Source organism: Otolemur garnettii, unplaced genomic scaffold (assembly GCF_000181295.1).
Source record: "Otolemur garnettii isolate 467f Iridium unplaced genomic scaffold, OtoGar3 scaffold00057, whole genome shotgun sequence".
Taxonomy (NCBI): Eukaryota; Metazoa; Chordata; class Mammalia; order Primates; family Galagidae; genus Otolemur; species Otolemur garnettii.
This window is the reverse complement of record NW_003852452.1, coordinates 6019477-6040496: the sequence shown is the minus strand read 5'-3', so window position 1 is coordinate 6040496 and position 21020 is coordinate 6019477. Positions and strand designations below refer to the sequence as shown.

Below are 21020 nucleotides of genomic sequence, written 5' to 3'. Positions count from 1 at the left end.
ACTCTAAAAATTAGAAAGTTTTTTTTAATAGAGTTCATATTAGCTCACTTTAATTCATTCTGTGACTCTGTGATGTCTTCAGATACACAGGCCATCTTTCTGCTGGGCTCCTTACCATGCTAGTGATTGTGTTACCTCATGTTTGCAAAATGGTTGTCAAGATTTCAAGCATCAGGCTTGGCACCTTGGCACCGACAGTACCAGCCACATGCACAGTAGCTGACGGGTTTGAATCTTGCCTGGGCCAGCTAAACAAAAATGACAATTTCAATTATAACAACAACAAAAAAATAGCTGGGCATTGTGGCAGGTGCCTGTAGTCCCAGCTACTTGGGAGGCTGAGGCATGAGAATCACTTAAGCCCAAGAGTTTGGGGTTTTTGTGAGCAATGACACTACAGCACTCTACTGAGGGTGACATAGAGTCTGTTTAAAAAAAATTTTAAGCATCATACTTTTTGTATTACCTTTGTCATAAGCAAGACAAAAAAAGTATAAGGCAAAAAAATAACTTATGCATTTCATTTTTTGGCTTTTATCATTTTGCTTTTGTCTTTGGCTGTCTGCTTTTACTAGGAAGCAAACTCTTTCTGGATGCCCTCTGGGAGATTTCTCTTTTTGCTTCATTTTCCAGAGCTAGGTCACATGCCCCCCACCACACCAGTCAGTGGCAGAGGGAAATAGAATTACTCTTCTGGCTTAAGCCAATCCTTATTAATTCCTGAGGACTAGGCACTGTATATAAATATAAACCTTAAAATTTAGGCTATATAAACCCTTGTTATAACAGTGAAGCTGTCTGGAAATATTCAGCCTGATTTTGTGTCTCAAGTTAAATGGTCACACATAACAAAGGAGGTTCAAAAAGATGAGTACTTACATATGGGTGTATGCTTACATGGATGTTGTACCTACAAAAACATGTGTGGCCATAAATAGGAGGACATTCCAATGACATAAAGCAGCTTTCCTGTAGAACTCAGGACAGGTAATGCTGACCGTGTCCTTTGTTTCCCAGCAACTCTTTCTAGGAAGAATGGGATAAGAACAAGATACGAATACTGTATACTAAGTGTTATGTTTAAGGCTACCCAGCCAGCCACTTACTGATTAAGATGATCTTAATTCTCTGATGTACTGTACAAAAATAAAAAAGGGTGGCAAAAGTTTAATGCCAAAAAGGAAGATCTTACTTTTGTTATTTATAACAAGGTATCGTGTTTATATCAGTCATTAATTTATCCTATTTAAAGAGAAAAATACAAAGTAGCATAGTAAAGGATTATTTTTATTTTTATTTTTTACTTTTACTTTTTGAGATGGAGTCTCACTTTGTTGCCTTTGGTTGAATGCCATGGTGTCCTAGCTCACAGCAACCTCAAACTCTTGGGCTCAAGTGATTCTCTTGTCTCAGCCTCCTGAGAAGCTGGGACTACAGGCACCTGCCACGACACCTGACTAATTTTTTTGTTTTTGGAAGAGACAGGGTCTCACTCTTTCTCAGAGTGGTCTTAAACTCCTGAGCTCAAGCGATTCACCCGCCCTGGGCTTCCAGAGTGTTATGACTATAGACATGAGCCACTGTGCCCAGCCTAAAGGAATGGCTCTCTTTTTTGTAACTGCATTCATAAAATATCAAAAGTAAACTTATGTTAAAAACAAAAAATACCCTTAAGAGCAAGGTGTCCAAAAGGATAAAAATGAATGTGAATTAATGTTTTCAGATCGTTCGGCATGACAGGACTATGGAGCAAATAGTTTTTCCTGTCCCCAATATATGTGAATATCTCACTCGAGAATCCAAGTGCCGTGTGTTCAATACAACTGAACGGGATGAGCAGGGAAGTAAAGTGAACGACTTTTTCCAGCAAACGGAAGATCTCTACAATGAAATGAAGTGGCAGAAGAAAATCAGGAGTAAGTACAGTACACTGAAAGGGTTAGTTTTATGCATAAAGGTAGATCAGTTGGTACTCTGGGATACATGATGGCAAGTCATCTAAGTTGGTTTTTAAATTTCTAGCCAGTTTGCTGTTACCAAAATCACTCGGAGGCTGAAGAGCACGAGCTTAGTCTATCACTAGAGCCAGGACACCTGCGGCTTAATGAAAACAGAAAGCCTTGACTAATTAGATCATCTTCTGGTGATGATCCTATTTTATTTTACATAAATATCATAAATTGCAAGGCTGCAGCTGTATGTTTCAACTGGTGAACAGCTGTGGATTTGAAGTCAGTGAATGGGCCTTGACCGGCCTTAACAATCAGTGAACGGGGTGGAGAGACATGGCACCACCGTGCTCATCTCTGATGTCATATGATGGAATAGGTTGTTTAACCTTTTTCTGAGAGCGATTCTTTCTTTTAACATACTTTACCTCTCCAGAAAAAGCGAGCTACACATTGTGTAACAATTGTGTTTAAATAGAGGAAGTTATAATTTTATAGTTAAAAATTAGCTGAATATACTTTCCTTACATCTCAGGTCTCAAATCACTTTGGAAACACTGAATTAAAACTTTTTGAATTTTTAAAATTCATTTTTGTTTTTTTATATTTAAATAAAGTTTATTTTCAGATAAGGGATATCATGAGGTTTTTTTTTTTTTCCCCTGTTTTTAACAAAAATTGGGATACTCTTGACTAGGTCTTTTCTGCCTTTCGAAGAAGTTCTCCGGGTAAGCAGGCCTCTGTTCTCAGTACCTCTATTTAATGACTTTTCATCCTTCCACTTTTCTAGATACTTTAATGGGTATAATTTATGAATTTGAATGGAGCTTGAGAAATACCATCATTGAGTGTAGGAGTATGGGATGCATTTTCAGGCTGTCTTAACAGAATGTTTGAGAAAAAAAACAAGAAATAAATTTTTGCCCCTTAGCATTTTACCATGTATATAACCTTATGGAATTCAGTAAAAACTTGGGGCACCAAAATACATATGAAGACCGTAATTTTTTATTTGGGGCATTTGTAAAACTTACATTGTTTTCCTTAACGACAACAAAAAAAAGGAAATTGAATAATGAATTAATGTTGTGGGGTCTGTGCTTTTTGGATGAAATATGCTTTTGTCATGTATCAAAAAATAAATCTCAAAGTAATTTCCAAAGTAAATTTTACCTTAAAGTGTAGAATCAGCGTATTATGAGGTTCTCAGCAGAATCTAATTCATTTGGTTGATCTATAAGTAAAGATTTGTTATTACAAATATACACATCAACATCTTCTAATTTTGTCTAAATAGTCTGCCTTTAAAAATGAGGACTCCTAATTCAGGAATGATGGAGATGCAGATGTTTACAATTTATGATACATTAGCCACTTAAATGACAGAGTTAATCATAGCATATTCCAGTGCTGGAATGTTCCATTCCAAGAGAAGAAAAACCAGATAAAGGGAAGTAAGCAGCAGAGTAGATTGAAATTCACAGTTTACATCTGACGCGTTTTTAATCTCTTTGAGAATCGATGTGCCTTTCCCCATTTATTAACTCCAGTCTTTTAATACTGGTTTTAAGATTTACAAGTTAGAGAATGAATAAGACCTGTAGGGGCCAGGTGGGTGCCCAGGGCAGGCTAATCCATTTGGCTCCCATTCAAACTTATGTGCATTACATATCTAATTATTTAGCAGAGGTGGAAAGAGCTGATTTTCAGTTCGTGTAAACTGTATTCGGTACATACATTTACTAATTCATTTGTGATGACAGACACAGTCCTTTTCTGAAAATATTGAGCAAAGCCTTTCCCACCTACTAGTAGTTCTTATGATAACTTTCGTTGTCTTCCGCAATTTCAAACCCAACACATTCTTAGGAAGCATTAAGGTTTAAATATAGATAATATTATAAATCGCTAGTTCCCAGTAATAGGCCCTGTTATTAGGTTTCAGAGTTTCGGGTAACTGTGACCATGTTATAGAAATTTTCATTAGAGGTATATCTGTGCTAGGGGGTTGGGGTTTTTTATTTGGCTTTAAGGCATGGGAGTGGGACCAATTTATCAACATTACCAGACTGTACAGTGATGTACATCATTCCATCGAAAGGGGCCCCGGGCAGCTGCTAAACTGCCTTACCCCTAATCTTTTCTGGGGCTAGATTAGAATTATTCCAGAATCACTTTCTCTGATCACCATTAGTAATTGCAAAATCACTCACCCTTCCACAATGGTTTAGGTGTAAACTGGCTGAAGAATGAAAGAAGGAATCAAACAGAAACCTCCCTTATGGCACTGATTGTTTTTAATAGATTGTTTTTCTAAAAAATAAGTCATATTAAATGTAATTTGGATAAACTTTTGTAACAGCTTACAAAAGTGATGCACTTAGTAAAACATTACTTTAGTAACTCCCCAAATTTGTTTTTCTTTTCTGTCCCTTGCACTCCCCACCTCGCAGGTAACCCGGCCCTGTTCTGGTTCTCGAGGCACATCTCTCTGTGGGGGAGCATCTCCTTCAACCTGGCCGTGTTCATCAATTTAGCTGTTGCTCTTTTCTACCCATTCGGGGATGATGGAGATGAAGGCAAGTGCTTGCTTTTCCTTAAATGACAACTATTTTAAAGTTCCTGCTTGAATTTTAGAATTTAAAAATAAGAATAATCAAGTCCTGTTAAATATATTTTTCTGTGTTTATTGATGGTAGAGTCTGATAGGCAACAGGCAGAAAAGTGTGGTCAATAGAAATGTTACTTTTTAAAAAGCTCATTTACAAAATAGTTACTAGAATTATGTTAGCAAATAAAGCAATGAAAAGAAGTTATTATTTCTACCTAATTATTATGACTGAAACCATTTTATACAGTGTCATCTCACTTATGTGAATGAGAGTTGTGTCTAAATATGTGTATTAATTGTGATCTCCTTAAATAGTGGTGTTTATATTTAATTTGCTTCCGTTTGGTTTCTGTCTTGTCTGAGGTTTCTATAATGAGCGTACCTGTAGCCTAAAGATAAAATTTCAATTCTATAATACTGTCTTGGGGATAACAAATGAATTAAATATTAATAATCTAAGGCTTCAAAAAGGTACAGCATAAGAAAGAACATAATAATAGGGATAAAGGATATTGACTATGAAATTAAAATTATTAAATAATAATACATGAGCGTTTACAAAAGCAAAGACGAGAAATTTTAACTGAAATGGGAAATACAGAAGAAATGTGCTGAAGGGTGGGACTTGGGAAGTAAGTTTTGTTTTAAGTTTGGGCAAGTGTGTGGGAAAATACGTCACAGGTTTGGGATATAATCAGGTAAATAAATTTAGAAAGGCATAAAACTAAAAGTGAGAGGAATCAGCAGATAATAATCATGAAGTGCTTCTGTGTCTCATCTGTTCATGGGATTATTGAGAGAATATAATGAGGTGTGCTATACCAGTGTTTTTCAACCTTGTTAATCTCACGGCACACTTGAACCTATAGTTAAACTCCCATGGCACGCTTAAATTATGTTGATCAAAAAAAAAGAGTATAAAAAAGAATATACTTACTGTGCTTTAAACGTAATTAATTTATTTAATGATCTTTAAAAATGTTTGTGGCACACCTAAAATCCTCACATGGCATGCCAGTTGAAAAATCGCTGTGCTTGTAAGTAAAGAAGAATACTTGGTAAGCTTCCAATAAAGTTGACATGTTGTTATTGGTATAGCATAAACATTTATACTACAGAGGGAAGCCTAGTAATAGACGATACGAGGAAAGCGGTATTTAAGCCTATTTTATTTTATTTTTTTTTTATTTTTTATTTTTTTTGAGACAGAGCCTCAAGCTGTCACCCTGGGTAGAGTGCTGTGGCATCACAGCTCACAGCAACCTCCAACTCCTGGCTTAAGCAATTCTCTTGCCTCAGCCTCCCAAGTAGCTGGGACCACAGGTGCCCGCCACAACACCTGGCTATTTTTTTTTTTTTTTTTGGTTGCAGCCATCGCTGTTTGGCGGGCTCGGGCTGGATTCGAACCCACCACCTTAGGTGTATGTGGCTGGCGCCTTAGCCACTTGAGCCACAGACACTGAGCCTTAAGCCTATTTTAGATGAACTGGAAGAAGGCAGGAAAGTAAATGAGACTCCCAGAGGAATTTGCTATTTTACGAGTTCATTGCAGGTAGCAGAGATATCAAAGTTCTAATCTAAACTTTAGCTGTCAACTGAGTGGTCATGAATAACCACTTTTTTTAGAAGTCACGTCAGTGATAAAAGATTATATTGGGCGATGGCGTGGTTATGTGAGTTAGATAGCAGTGAAAATGTAGCAAATATTTGGCCATCCCTGTGGGGAGGCAGCAAATACACCAGGCAGGGGAACAGCTTTCTCCTCACTGTGTGCAGTCTCATTTAGTGATGCAACTCTTGGCACAGAAGAACATAACTCTTGTGAGAAGTCCTGCATTAAATGATAAATTAGCAGCATCTGCTCACAGAATGCTGGGAAGACTGTAGAGTCCTGGTTAATAGAAGCATAAAGCCTTAGAGATGCAAGCAATCCTGGAAACAGTTTAATATCAAGCCCTCATTTGACAGATGAAGAGATGGAAACCCAGAAAGCGTAAGAAATTGCAAATCTCAGAGTAGAAGGCTAACCCTTTTGTGTCCAGTCTAAGACCTTCCTCCATGAATGGCTGGATTGGAAGCATGTTGATAACAGTGCCCCTTCATACAGGACCTAGGTGTCCCTTCCCTGAGTTCCAATCCAGGGTATCCCTTTCTTGACCACTGGAGCCATTGTTTATAGCCTCTGCTGCCACCTATTGTACATAAAATATAATATTGACGGGAAATACCACCACTCTAGACAGTTGCTCTGTACTCATTCAGAAGAAACCAGAACACCTGGTGTGTTTTCAGAACGCGCCTAGTAATAGTTACAATAGTAATACTGATAGTAATAACCGCAACTGATGCTATGTAGCATTTAGATTGGGTCAGGCAAAATTCTTGGCACTTCACATACATAACTGCACTTAATCTTCCTGACAGGTCTAAATTTCTTAAGCTGAGGCTTAAGATTTGCCTAATAATTTGTCCCTAGAGTCAAGAAATAGTGTATTTTTTGAATACACTCACCAGGTATTGCTGATGCAACTGGTCCTTGAACAAGGACTTGAAACCACACATAGGAGAGAAGTTGAAGTGAAGCTACAGCCTCAGAAAGAAATAGGACTAACAAACACAAGACTGGGAAGCATGGTGGCCCATCATGGACAGATGCAGACTTGACCTGTGAAAAAGGACTAGATAGGAGTTAACAGTAGTAACCCAGGTAGAGGCTCCATCTGAGGTATCTGAGTAGGTGTGGTGCTTACAGGGCAGAGAAGGCATGAGCTGGGGAAGCCCAAGGCTGTTTCTCGGTCATCTGATTACAGTTCTAGATGAATTATTTATTATCTATGAATCAGGTTAACATTTTGGACAGTATTAGCTCAGTCTCCAAACCTCAGTCTCAAAATGATGCATAGCTAGGAAGGCTGAGGAAACAGAGCCAAGACTGATAAGCAAACTTGGCCATCAGAGCTATCGGAGAAGGAAAATTCCATGCTGGTGTCGAAAGTTCCCTGATGCTGGACTTTGTTAAACAGGCTGGATGACTGTTCACCAGGAGCACTTTGGAGTGATAGAAAGATTGATTAGATTAAATATATATATATATTTATATATTAAATTTCTTCAAGAAGTGCTCGAAAAATGATGGGACCATGTCATAGAACACAGGGTCCAAATGTAAAGGCCTCTCAGTGGTTAAATCTAAAAAAATTTTGAGAAAAAAATTATTGGTAGTAATGTTTTTATAATCCGTAGAATAAAATAAAAATCCAGGAATCCATTTTGAGAAGTGAGAAGAGAAAGCTCTTCTTTATAATTTTATTTCAGTTAATGCAATGTAGACAGAATGATGGAAATAGAATGTCACCACTTGGCAAACATTACAGTAGTAAGAGTTATCAATGGGCATTAAAATTAATGGGTGACTGTACATGTGTAATGAAAAGTATATAATAAGAAGCGGGATGTTGACATGGCTTTAGAGTATCACCCCACAACGTACTTATTAATTACAAATGAAAAAGTAGTAACTTTAAAGTGAAAAAAGAAAAATCACTTTAACTAAGGGATTGACGTTAATGTTGCCAGCCATGAGACATGTCCTGTGCCTCTTGATACATTGCACTAACAAAGACATAACATTATTTGCCAAAAATGAACAAACTAAGGAACTCAAAATAAGGGAGAGTTTACAAGATAAACGGACAGTACTCTTCATAGATACCAAGCTTATGAAAGGTAAAGAAAAGTTAAGGAACTGTCCAACTTAGAAGAGACTGAAGAGACAGAAGAGACATCACAACTAAATTCAGAGTATGATTCTGGTCTAGAAAAAGGCCCTTGACCAACTTTGAGGTTAGATAATAGTAGGCTATCCATGTGAATTTCCTGATACCGATCATTGTAATGTGGCTATGTATGGTATTGATATTGGGGAATCTGGGTGAAGGATATTTGGGAAATTTTACATTATTTTGGCAGCTATTAAGTCTGAAAGAGTTTTGAAAAGTTTAAAAATAAAAAATATATATAAATATAAGAATACTGTCCAACCCTGAAGTTCCATGATTCTGGCTATGGAAGTTGATCATGGAATCACCTGGTAAATCTTGGGCTAAAAAAGGAACTCTGGTTAAAATGTGCCACCTTTTCTAACTCCAGACCCTAATGCGTGCTTCTTCAGGGTCACAGATGTCAGTGTGGCAATGAGAGTGGAGGAGCTGGCAGAGGGAATGAGCTATATTTTCCAGCCTGGTAACACCTGAGCTACTGGGAGTTTCTTGTGCCCAAATATCTGGTTCAACTTGGGTTAAATAGTCAGTGAGAGAATAGTATCTCCCTTCAACCTGGTAGTGGTGTACAGTAACTAACAGGAGATACAGGTGTACACCCTGGTAGTGGTGTACAGTAACTAACAGGAGATATTTAAGGGGAAGATGACTCTCAGAGGACCAGCTTATGGGGCACCCTCCACCTGCTGTTTGCAGGTAGAGAATCTTCTTTTATTGCTGGTGTTTCAGTTCAGTTTGAATGTATTCAAGAGTCCAGGGCTTATTTTTGTGGTCGTAAGTTTTGGTTTTGGTTTTGGTTTTGGTTTCTTTGGTTGAATGGTTTTTGTAGCTTTTTGTTTAACATATGCTTCTCTAAAAAAGAAACTTATGCTGATGTTGAGGAAGAAAGTACAGTTTTGATGCCACACAATCTCTTAGATATCCACTCAGAAGTTGAAAATTGCCATGCCGACAATCCTTAGCCTGGATTTGGTGAAGGTAGATTAGGTAGTAGAGAAAATTGATGCTGTGGGAAATACCAAGACAGTATGGATTTTGTAAAAATTCATATTCAAACTTGAGGTACAGTTCTGTTTTTTTTTTTTTTCCATCAGGTGATTTGTGTTAAAATAAATACTTCAAGGTGATTTCAGTTCGTTCAGCTTAACTATTGATAGAGTGCCACTATGTGCCAGGCACTTCATTAGACCCTAGAAATGCAATGATTAGTAAACCCATCCTTGCCTCAAGGAGCTCCTGGCCTAGTTAAGGTACTAGGAAAAGAATAAGGCACAGTACTAAAGACCATGCATGGATTTATGGGTGGATGTCTTCTTTAATTGGACTGAAGTAGAGGAAACAGGAAGTCTTTTGAGACTAGGTGGAGGGGAGGGACAAGCAGCATGTTCTGTTCAGTAAACAAGTCAGAGTGATGTAGATAACAGAGTTCCATTATGTGAATTAAAATTTCCAATTTTGCTGTTTGAATTTTCTTTTTTGAGGATAAACTTTGTATTTTCTAAGAGTTAAAAATGGATAGGGTAAATTCTAAAAATTTTTCCATTATGAAAATAATACTTATTATATAGAATTGACACAAATACAGAGTATTGAGGAGAGAAAACATTCCTTCTTTCCTATCATTAATGGGTAATGATTTCTTTGAAAATCTGCACTATCTTCTCTAAAGTTTGTCAGAGAGATTCAGTTTCTTTTTTTTTTTTAGCATTGAATCTTCAGATAGAAACCAGTGTTATCATTCTTATAGAAGATAATTACAAACATTCTTGTCAATTAATAGCTATTTTATTAGCTATTAAATAGTATGTAGAATAGTTTATTCATTCCACAAATGCACATTTAGCATTAAATTATGTGCAAAGTAGACACTCTTTGAGTTCTTTGTACAGAGGGATTGAACACCCACTTTTAGGTGCATGACTATAATTTCTTATTTAATCAGTGGGCCACATACTGTCCTGGAAATAACACTGAAGATATAGTTAACCTATCAGTCATTAATGACAATGCACAGTGTGATTATCTGTGCCAAATCTGGGACTTCTAGAATAAGACTGTCACACCAAGACACTGCTTATGAATTATATTGGCAAGTTCAATGACTGGCTGAAGGTATAAATGATGATGTGGCAGTTTCAATACACTTAAAAGTGAAGCTCCAGAACTTGAGGAATGCATAACTGGACACCAGATTACTACTCAAAATGAACTCTCAGGGTCTGTTTTTGTTTACTTACTTAATCAAGAAATATTTGTTACTGCATAGCAGGCACTGTGATAAAGCCCAGGTCTACATCCCATTTTATACTCTATAAAGTCCCGAGTCCCAGTGACCAAGAGAGAGAGCTGAGGGCAAGATTCTCTCTTTGGCTCTTTGACATCTAGAAATCAAGGCAGGTGGAGGTCAGGCTGTATTTGGGATTCATAGGATGCTCTCAGGCCAACAGGGTCATGAATTTGAGTAGCGTACAGTTTTGTTAGCATTGCCAGAGGGCAGGAGTTAAAGGTAACTTCTGAAGCCGTTTACTTACTTTCTTTCTCTATCTCCCAGTTAATCTTATCAGATCATAAATTAGGCAAGAGGGAAGATCCCATCTTTCTCCCCAATCTTCTTTCATTATTGTTTGCTTTAAGAGACAACATGATAAGAAGAGATGTTGTAAAAATAGACATGCCTAAACTGATGCTGTTCACCATCTGATTTTTTTTAATGTGACAGGATCTCCCTACCTACTTTTGATATCTCTTAGCACTCACTATGAACTAAAAGCCTCTACAGGATTCATTAAGGAAGCAGGGTTTCAATGGCAGTACGAAAGCTCTGTACACCAAAGCTGTTGAGGTGTTCGGCATGACGCGCAGTAGTAAAATTTTATAAATAATAAAAAGAGGTGTGGTCCAAAGAATAAGAACCATTTTGGAATATTTTCCAAAGGAATTAGTGGAAAATCTCCATTTTCTTGTTTCCCTTGTGACTGTGTCAGCCTACAGACAAATGTTGGTGGTTCCAGAGCTGACCCCATCAGCCCCAGAACGTTGCTCCTTAATTTTCTCTGCTAGTGCGGTACCACGTGCCCTTCATAGGGAGCATCCTTCAATGCACACGTCAGTACCCATGTCAATGAATTGTACTCCTTTTTTTAAGAAAATTTATTTTTTTAAATCCTCCTTTTAAGGCAATTGCCAAGAAATTTTGTCTGTAATGGAGTTCATTTTTAAAATGTTTGGAACTTTTGTTTTATTCATCCTTATATACCTCAACTTTTTTTTTTTAGAACTTGAGTGGGCCTTCAAATATACACACTCATACATGTACCTTCGTACACACGTGTGTGTTTTAGCAGTCAAAGCTCGTGTCTATTTTATAAGGACTGGGTTTTCTACATCTTGGAGTCTTCGTAGAAATTTTATAAAATGGAAAGTTGATGATAATAGAACAAGACAAGGTGTGAATTCAATGAAGAAAATTCCTGATTTCACATGATTTAGCCATACATCTGACGGCCATTCATCATACATTTTGAATTAAGTTTCCTACATGAGATAGGTCTATCAAAAGTATTTGGCAGATCGCTCCCCTATAAAAGAAAGATGAACAATTCTCATACTTTTGAGAAATATAATAATGAATGATGTGTTCAAAGATACATCCTGGAAATACAAAGAGTGTAGAGTAGGATTGTTTTGAAATTCAGCACATGATGGCTTGACTTGCTATAGCATATAAAGTAAAGCAGCGAACCTTTTGGCATTTTCTCATTTTGTTCTCAGTAAAAATAAACTTCTTCCACATTTTACAGGTACACTTTCTCCATTGTTCTCGGTTCTTCTTTGGATAGCAGTTGCAATCTGCACATCTATGCTGTTTTTCTTCTCCAAGCCTGTGGGTATTCGGCCATTTCTTGTATCAATAATGCTCAGATCGATATATACAATAGGTCTCGGGCCTACGTTAATACTTCTTGGTGCAGCTAATGTAAGTACTTCTCTTAGCTTTTTACTGTTATAGAATTTCTTAAAAATGTATAAAACATAAAAATGTAACTATATGCTTTTAAATTATTTATACACAGTAAATTCTAATTTGTTGTGAATCTTGAGTAAACAGAATATAATTGGTAAATTTCTTATTTAATTTTGAAAGAAAGAAAAAATTACAAGTAAAAGACTTTAACTTAAGAAGATAACATTTGGGGCATCCCCCAGTTCTGCCATCAAGTTAATCCAATCCAATTTTAAGTCTACTGCATCCTGTACCTACAGCTATTGACAAAAAATGACTCTGAGCCACTTTTAACATCCTAAAATGATGTCCAGATCACCCCAGAGAGATTAAATTATTCAGTAGAATTTTGAAAGTGAGTCCTTTTCATCAAATGACCTTTGAGAAAATAGGAAATTGGGCTCTTCTTATGTGAACAAATGTGTTAAGCTTGTAAAAGGCATAGATGAGATTAATTTCTGTTCACCAAATTTTAAAATATTAGAATAAGAAAGTGCATTTTTTAGTTGAGTTAGGTGAGTTTAGAATAAGTAGGCCAGAGCACTATTTCAAAAAGCAAGTGATACATTCATAGAAATAATTTTACCCGAGAAATAAAATTGTGAGGGTGAAGTCCACTTCATGCATAGTAAATCCATAAAGAGATGTTAAGAAAAGGTACATCATAAGGTTGATGAAATGAGAAATGTCTCGGTAAGCCAATAAGTATTGCTGCATATCTGCTGAATAACTGAAGCTCTTTCTATCCTTTACTGGCTTTTCCCCATAATATCCTATATTCTAGTATCTGGAGTTAGGACTTATCTCTCCTACTATAGTGTACCATTCTTAAGCATAATGATTGGTCATTTAATGTCTAGAATGTCATAGGTACTCAGTAAATATTTCTTAAATAAAAAAACTAATGAGTGAGAGAATGAATGATATAGTCATTTTTGTATTCTTACACAGGTAGGGCATCTTGCATGGAAAATATGTGGCAAGTGTTGACAATAAATAAAGGAAATAGTCAACAAAACTTTTGAGAGTTATAAAGCTAAGCTAATGGGGCTAATTTTATGCTTCAGTGTTTCTGACCTCTATTTTATGATAATTCTTTAAAAATCAGATGTGATGTCACACTCCTAGTGGATGTCACACTCCTAGGATGTCAACTCCTAATTAACTAGAACATTCAGACCACCAAATTATCAATTATCCTCAGTCATGTCCATAAAGGGAAAAGTACTGTACATACAAAGAGGTTTGTCAGTAAAGAATTTTGTAACATACTGAATCTAGTATTCCATAAATTTCTTGAAAACAGATGTAGGTTTATGTTCATCTGTGTAAACCTCTCCTCACTCTCTCCTAACTCTGTTTTCTCCACCTTAATATCTGGCATTTAAACATCCAAAAAAGTGTTTACATGAACCTATACTTTCAATGCATTGGAAATAAGCTAATTTTGCAATATTACCTACCAAGCTCATTATAGAACAGAATCTTCATGAATTTATGTAACTTTCATCCAGTGTACTCAATACTAATATGAAACCAGTAGATGAACAACTATATGCCCACACAAGGAAAAAATACAACTAAATTCAAGTGGTGGGGGGAGGGGGAGGAGGGCGAGGGTTGGGGAGCTCTCACTTAACAGGTACAAGGTATATGGCACACTCCTGGGTGAAGGGCTGAACTACAACTTGGACTTTACCTAACAAGTGCAAACCATGTAATGTAATTGTTTGTACTCATATATTAATCTGAAATTTAAAAAATAATAATGTTTTCTAAACCTATGTGTTTGGCTTAAAAAAAAATACTTTGAATGTTGTACTTGAAGAAGCACATATAATATTCACAAAACTGGTAACCACCCCTCAATAGGACATTAATCCAAATGAAAAAAATCCAAGTTTGATAAAGAGAAATAACAGCTAGAGTTGGACCAAAAATAACAAACATTTACTGGCCTCTTTTATATAATAGACAGAAAAATACGAAGAGGTAGAGGACATGTTTCTTGCTAGCCAGAAGCTAACATTTCAGACTCACTGATTTATATTTCAGTTTTTCTTCAGACCAAGAACATATAAAGAGATAGAGAATAACATTCTAATGTTTACTGGGGGAAACCAAAACCATCTAAAGCATTTTTGTTTCCCCTTTCATGGGACAGGATAAAAAGATAACTGCTGTCTAGTTTGGTGAGAATAATCCCACCATGGCAAATAAGTGTTCGTATGTGAGGCGAGTATTTAATTTCTTCTGTGAGAAAGAATACACTTGTAAATTGAAGTATCTATCTTATTAACCACATGAAGCTGTGGGTGCTCTACTACCCTTCACAGCATAAACAGCTGTTTGCACAGCCAGATGGTATATTATGGTCTACCAGTCCAGGGCATTTTGATCCAAAGAAAATAGTCAACTTTGTGATTCAGGAATAAATTCAGTGAAATAATTATGATTTTTATGTGGTAGATAATGGTAGAAAAATGATCTATAATTTTAATATCATGTGGATTAATAAAAATGTTTTAGCAAATATAATCTACCTTAACTTCTAACATAAGAAGTTCATTACGAAACTCTCGATGACTTACCATTACCTTAGGTTTTAATATATTTATTAACTTATTTTGAGGTGTTTCAAAAAAATTCAAAGGATTTATTTTGTCTCTGCTGTAAAATTAGCATTGTTTAACAAGTGAACCTCTAAGTGCTAAAATTATAGGTGTCAGACATAGGAAAAACAAAAGAAGTCATCTACCCAACAGTTCTACTTTAAGGCAGTGGTTCTCAACCTTCCTAAAGTGCAGTGTATTTTCATTGTTACCAAGGGGTTGCGACCCACAGGTTGAGAACTGCTGCTTTAAGGAGAATCAGAATTCTAGACGTTAGGCAAATCAGCAAGCCTCTGAATTTCATTCTTCTCATCAGTGAAAAGACCAAACTAAAGCCTGGGCTGTCCTTACTAAATTGTTAAGGAGATTAGAGTGGAAGATTTACAAAAGAACAGCAGTGATAATGATTCAGGAGCAATAATGGCTACCATTCACCAAGTGTCTAATGCGTGAAGCACTAGTCAGTTGTAAAACGTTGCTGTCATGGTCATGAAAGTGTTTGTGTGTTGGTTCACAGAGTTATTTATTTCTGGACTCTGTCTTTCACAATGTTAAGCAAATGCAGAAAGTCCCTTTTTGGGACAACTGATCGAGTGGGAGGAAAGGCCTCAATCTGTGTTCTGAGCACTTAGTGTGATCAGTTTCTGTTTAGTACGGTGCTTCATTTTTATTATCTTTCCCCATTTCTAACATTTTAAGTTTCATCTAGATTTCAACAGGTTTACCTTGTCATAGGAGTTAGCTCCATATTTGAGATGTTTCAAAAAAGTCAAAGGTTTTTTTCCCTCTGCTGTAGAGTACATCTTATTACCCAGAATAGTTTTCTACCCATCTGCTACACGGCATTGTTAATCGTGGGTAATGGAAAAGAGTACATTATTCTGACAAATATAAGCACACATCTTATATATCAGGAGGCTTACTATTTTTTCACAGAACTAAAATTGTTTGTGAACTTCATTTTAATAACTATAATATTTCCAGTCATATGGATGTTACATAATCTGTTTAACCACTCCATTAATTTATTGTTTAGATTTTAGATATTTTTTATAATAAATAATAATGCACTTAATATCAGGGAAATATCTTTTAATATCTTATAAATGCTTCTTATCCACAGTGGGTTTTTTTTCTTTTCTGGTGTTGCCTGGAAATGTATAATTTAATAACTTAGTCTCACCATTTGGCAGAGAGGAGCAGCAAATGGAGTTTAGTAGATAGCTAGCTGGTCTATGAACAATAAGCCACCATGGTCAAGTGTAATAGGGTCTTTGTGTCCTTAGCCACTTACCTACAGATAGTTTTCTGGGAGTTCTCATGTTACTGCTAATCCATAAGGCTGAGTTCCACTAAATGTTCACTTAACATGCTAATTTAATGATACAGTTTGTCAAAACTTTCACGCTCTCTGTCTCTCTGCCTTTTTCTCTTTCTCTCTGACACACACTTTTTTTATACAGTGTGGTCACTAAGCGCTCCTAACTACTTGCTGGCATTCAGCTGCAGAAACAGAAAATTGCTCTAGTGCTGGTATAAAACACAGATGTGCTGAATTTAGTGAGAGATGTCACCGTTTATATCACCTTTGTTTTGCAATTTAAAAGATTTTCAGGGTGATTTTGACTGCTCAGAAATTACATATTTACCTTAGAACTTTATCCTGTGTAATACCACTAAAATGGAGATTTTAAAATCAAATCTTGTTTTTAGGAAGAAAGTTGATTTACACATAGTTGAAAAATATGAGGTGGAGTTGAAGATTATAAATTCAATCCTTACCTTTCAATACAGACATAGGCAACCTTTTTTTTCTTTTCTGTAATTTATTCCTGTAAAATAGGTCTCATTTTTTCCCATAAGAACAGTGTGAGATGGAGATAGAATTCCTGATTAGGGACAGAGTACCAAATAAGACCAAAAGAATAATATAAAGAAAAAGACATGGCAGCCATAAATTTCTGTGATCACAAAATAGTGACATTCAGAGGACATTGCATACCAGTTACTTGGAAGGCTGAAGCAGGAGGATTGCTTGAGCCCAGGAGTTTGAGGTTGCTGTGAGTGAGGCTTAACATCACAGAACTCTAGCCTGGACAACAGAGTGAACCTCTGTCTCAAAAAAAAAAAAAAAAAAAAAAATTATGAAAAGATATCACTTAGAATTCTAGAGCTGTCAGAAACCTCATGATGATTCACTTCTAACCATTTCATTTTAGATGTGAGGAAGCAGGGTCCTATAGCAACCAGGAGGCTTTACCAAAGCAGCAGAGCCAGAGCCACACCTGGAACCCACGTGGCCCTCCTGCCGGGTCTCTCCACTGTGCTGGACTGTTAACAGTCTCGCAAAAACATAGCAGGGAATTATGAAGTATATTTGAAAATGCTTAGAAGACTGAGTAATTTATTTACTTAATTAAAATTAATGAATTTGCATTAGTATAGTGTCTGTTAATTGACAAACAAACATTAATATTACTTTACCTATTGGTATGTCATTTAGACTCTTTAAAGACTGTCCAGAAAATTTACCCTGATGCTTTTCTCTGCCATCCCCCTTTTCCCCTGGCATCATACCCTTCGCCCCATTTGCAACAAAAACTAAATGAAAGGCAGCTATGATGACTAGATAAAGAAAACAATGTATAGGTTGTCACTTGTGGTCATTCCTATTGGTATCTGTATGTTGACCCCAGGGCCCCTTCTCAGCAGCTCAGAAGAGCACGGCTTTTAACCATATTACCCGCGTCCCAAACCTTCATTTCTTGGCACCCGTGTGGACTTTTGCCGTAGAAACAATGATTGCCCACACAATGGTGTTGACAAATAAAGGACTGATTAGACAACATGAACTTTTTCATGACGTGGAAAGGGAGAATGTTTTTGCAGTTTGTTTATTCTCAGCATAAATATTCCCTGCTTTCCTGGAAAATGCTGTATAAAAACAATCTGTAAATTTCACAGTGGAGGAGAAACCAGAGTTCAGCGTCTTTCCCACCCACATCATTTATTCTCGCACTCATTGCTCCTTGATTTTGAACTTTCAAAAACAAAAGGACAATATCTCTATTTCTGATCTTGACAGACAGAGGTAGAGCCACCGCCAGTACTAACGTGACTCCACTCCACGTGGAGACTTAGTGAAGAGAACAGGTATCCATCAAGCTCTAGGTCAAGGTTCGAAAAGAACAAATACAAAAACCCAAAAACAAATAAGGCAAATCTTTGGTTTTTGTGTGAAAATGGCAGAGGCTCTTTTAGGCAGAAGTGTGCCCTCGCTTTTACATTCTTTGAGAACTGAAATGTATTGCTCTTTTTGAAAATGTGAATTCAGTGTATTATTTTTCTGCAGTAGATGGGGCTTACCAGTAGTATTCCTACATAATTTTTTATGATTCAATTTAGACAATTAAGATCAGAAAACACATACAATCTCAAACATGTCATTCATCCTTCTGAGAACTAAGTTTTAACTTTATTTTTATAGAACTTCTTATTTCTATTTCATATTGATGAACTACAATGGGTAAATCAAGGGAAATAGGGAAAATTTAAATAATAGGCACTCAACAATTGAAAGAATAGATTACTGAATGTTGTTTCTCCTGAACGTTCTATTTTTCCCCTTTTTTCATGGGTACTTATTATTAAATGCTTTTTATAGATCGGGACCTTTTATTTATTACTTAGGTTTTTAAATAATAACTTCTTAAAATATTAAACCTGATCTAGGACAGTAAATATAAAGACATCCATTACACTGTAGCTGTATGTAATAATAGTGTAAACTATTGATGATGAAACATTAAATAGTAAAGTAAAGCTTTCTATTTGACATTAATGAAATTGTTAACAAGGTGATGAGTGGAGTGATAATATTGGCTATTGAGAGGATAGTTAATCATTCATCAGGGGAACATTCAGGAAAGGTATAGCCTTTTTAGTTGCTGTGTTGTTGATTTGGTTGGCTCTTCACAGCGTGAAGTAACGACTCACCTCTCATTTCATCTGTACTGATTTGAACTTCAGAAATTTGAAGGAAAAGGTTTTCTAAACTCTTAACTTTTAATCTGCCTCAAAGTGTTTTGCTCCTTCTTATGTTATTTAAAATCATTCCATTAAACACTGTTGCAAAGAGCAACTGGTTTTCACAAAGCCTGGTTTAGACAATTGAAAGACACACATGGTTCCATTAGATAACCTAAAGAACTCAGGGAATAATTAGGAAGCACGAGCTATGAACTCTTGATTCTGTAATTCCTTCCTTGATGACTGGGGCAAAATTGGCTCTTTGGTAAATAATGCAGTGATTCCAGAACCAAATAAATGACACTAACTTTATGATAATTGTTTTCTTTGGAAATTATTGCACAGATCACTGTTACTGCCAAAGAGTCTCGATATAAATTTCCATGTTCCAAAACCATGCCATGAAAGGCAATATAAAATATAATTTGAGTATGTTCTACATGGTCAAAGGCATAACAAACACTCCAAAATGTTTATTGAATTAGTGCCCACACCTAGGGCTTAAAAAATACATGCATACATTGTATTTATTTCAACCCAGGAACATAAGAATATTTATATTTCCTATGTGTATGAAGTCAATTAATACAAAAAAAATTTTAATGACTTGTTTAAGATTAAAACCTAGGATAAAAGAAAAACAAGGACAAATCTCTGAAAATTTTCTGAAAGGATATTTGTATTATATTCCCAGCACAATAAAAACATTTTATATACTACTTTGAATGTAAAAACTATGATGAAAGTAATATTTTAAAAGCCATTATATTAAGGGCTTCGGATGCATTATGTCATTTTGTCCTCTCATGAGTTCTATGAGGTAGCAATTCTTTTATTTATTCCAGTTTTTCAAGAGAAAGCATTGAAGCCTACAATTGGCATGAACTAGGTCACACAACAGTCATGGGAAGATCCAGGATTAAAATTCAGGCCTGTCTTGATCGCATAGCTGCATCTCTCTATCATTCTTCTCTCCTTTCCTAGAACTGTAAAGGATACACATTTTGCAAATGTTCTTATGTTTACATGCAGATTTGTAAGCAGTGCTGAAAAACTATAAAGTGAGAAATCATGATCGAAAAGCATAGACTTTTGTGGATAATAGTTTGCATCCGTGTCCTGCTATTTATGTGAGTTTCAGGATAAATAAGACAGTAATCTCTAATCTTTTCCTCCCTTTAGCTTTGTAATAAAATCGTATTTCTGGTGAGTTTTGTTGGAAATCGTGGCACGTTCACCCGAGGGTACCGGGCTGTCATCCTGGATGTGGCCTTTCTGTACCATGTAGCATATGTCCTGGTTTGCATGCTGGGCCTCTTTGTCCACGAATTCTTCTATAGCTTCCTGGTGAGTACCTCTCCACGTGGACAGTCACTGCTGAAAAAATACACAATGCTGCTGCTTCTTATGCCTCTTCCTTTGATTTTTTTTTTTTTAAACAAGGCCTGACATTTAGGACAAATTATGTTATTTTTAGAATTTCATAGGAAAAGAATGAATTATCATCATTTTTAGTCTTTTTCTTTGGAAAACCACATGGCTGGTGGAGTCCTTTATCTCCCCTCTGAGAAGCAACTAGCCACCCCACCTCTTGACCCAGGCTTCATATGACAGATTGCTTTTGGTTTCCGCCAAATAATATTTCCCTTTACATTTAAAGATTCTCCAACAGTGTGTGGGAGACAAAATAGGTCTTGGGTACTTTATAATATCAAAAATTATTTGTCTCTATAGAATGGCATAACAGTGAGAATGAGGGGATAAAGAGTCAGCCTAGCAAAAAGCCAGCGAGTCTTACAAGTTTGGGGTTTAATACGTGTATGTCGTTGCTGTTAAACCTATCTACATATCTTTAATTTATTCAATGGATTTTTCAGATTATTTCTAGAGGTTTTATTTTCCCTCTGGTTATCAGTTTTCCTTCTTACATCTATACTCTTTTATAGCCATAAACCAAGAAAGGAGTAAATACAAATTTGCAATAATATTTTGAAACTTGGAAAACAGGTTAGCATCATGATTTTATAGGAATGATTT

General features: G+C 36.1%; 1 protein-coding gene across 1 annotated transcript in view; it reads left to right on the top strand.

Annotated features, from left to right (window-relative positions):
- ITPR2 (inositol 1,4,5-trisphosphate receptor type 2) overlaps positions 1–21020 on the top strand; it is a 482247-nt gene that overhangs the window by 377735 nt on the left and 83492 nt on the right. Inside the window, exons 47-50 of the mRNA XM_003792467.3 lie at positions 1724–1916; positions 4403–4528; positions 12140–12315; positions 20166–20330. Of these exons, the coding sequence (XP_003792515.1) occupies positions 1724–1916; positions 4403–4528; positions 12140–12315; positions 20166–20330 (660 nt within the window). The remainder of the gene's footprint in view (positions 1–1723; positions 1917–4402; positions 4529–12139; positions 12316–20165; positions 20331–21020) is intronic.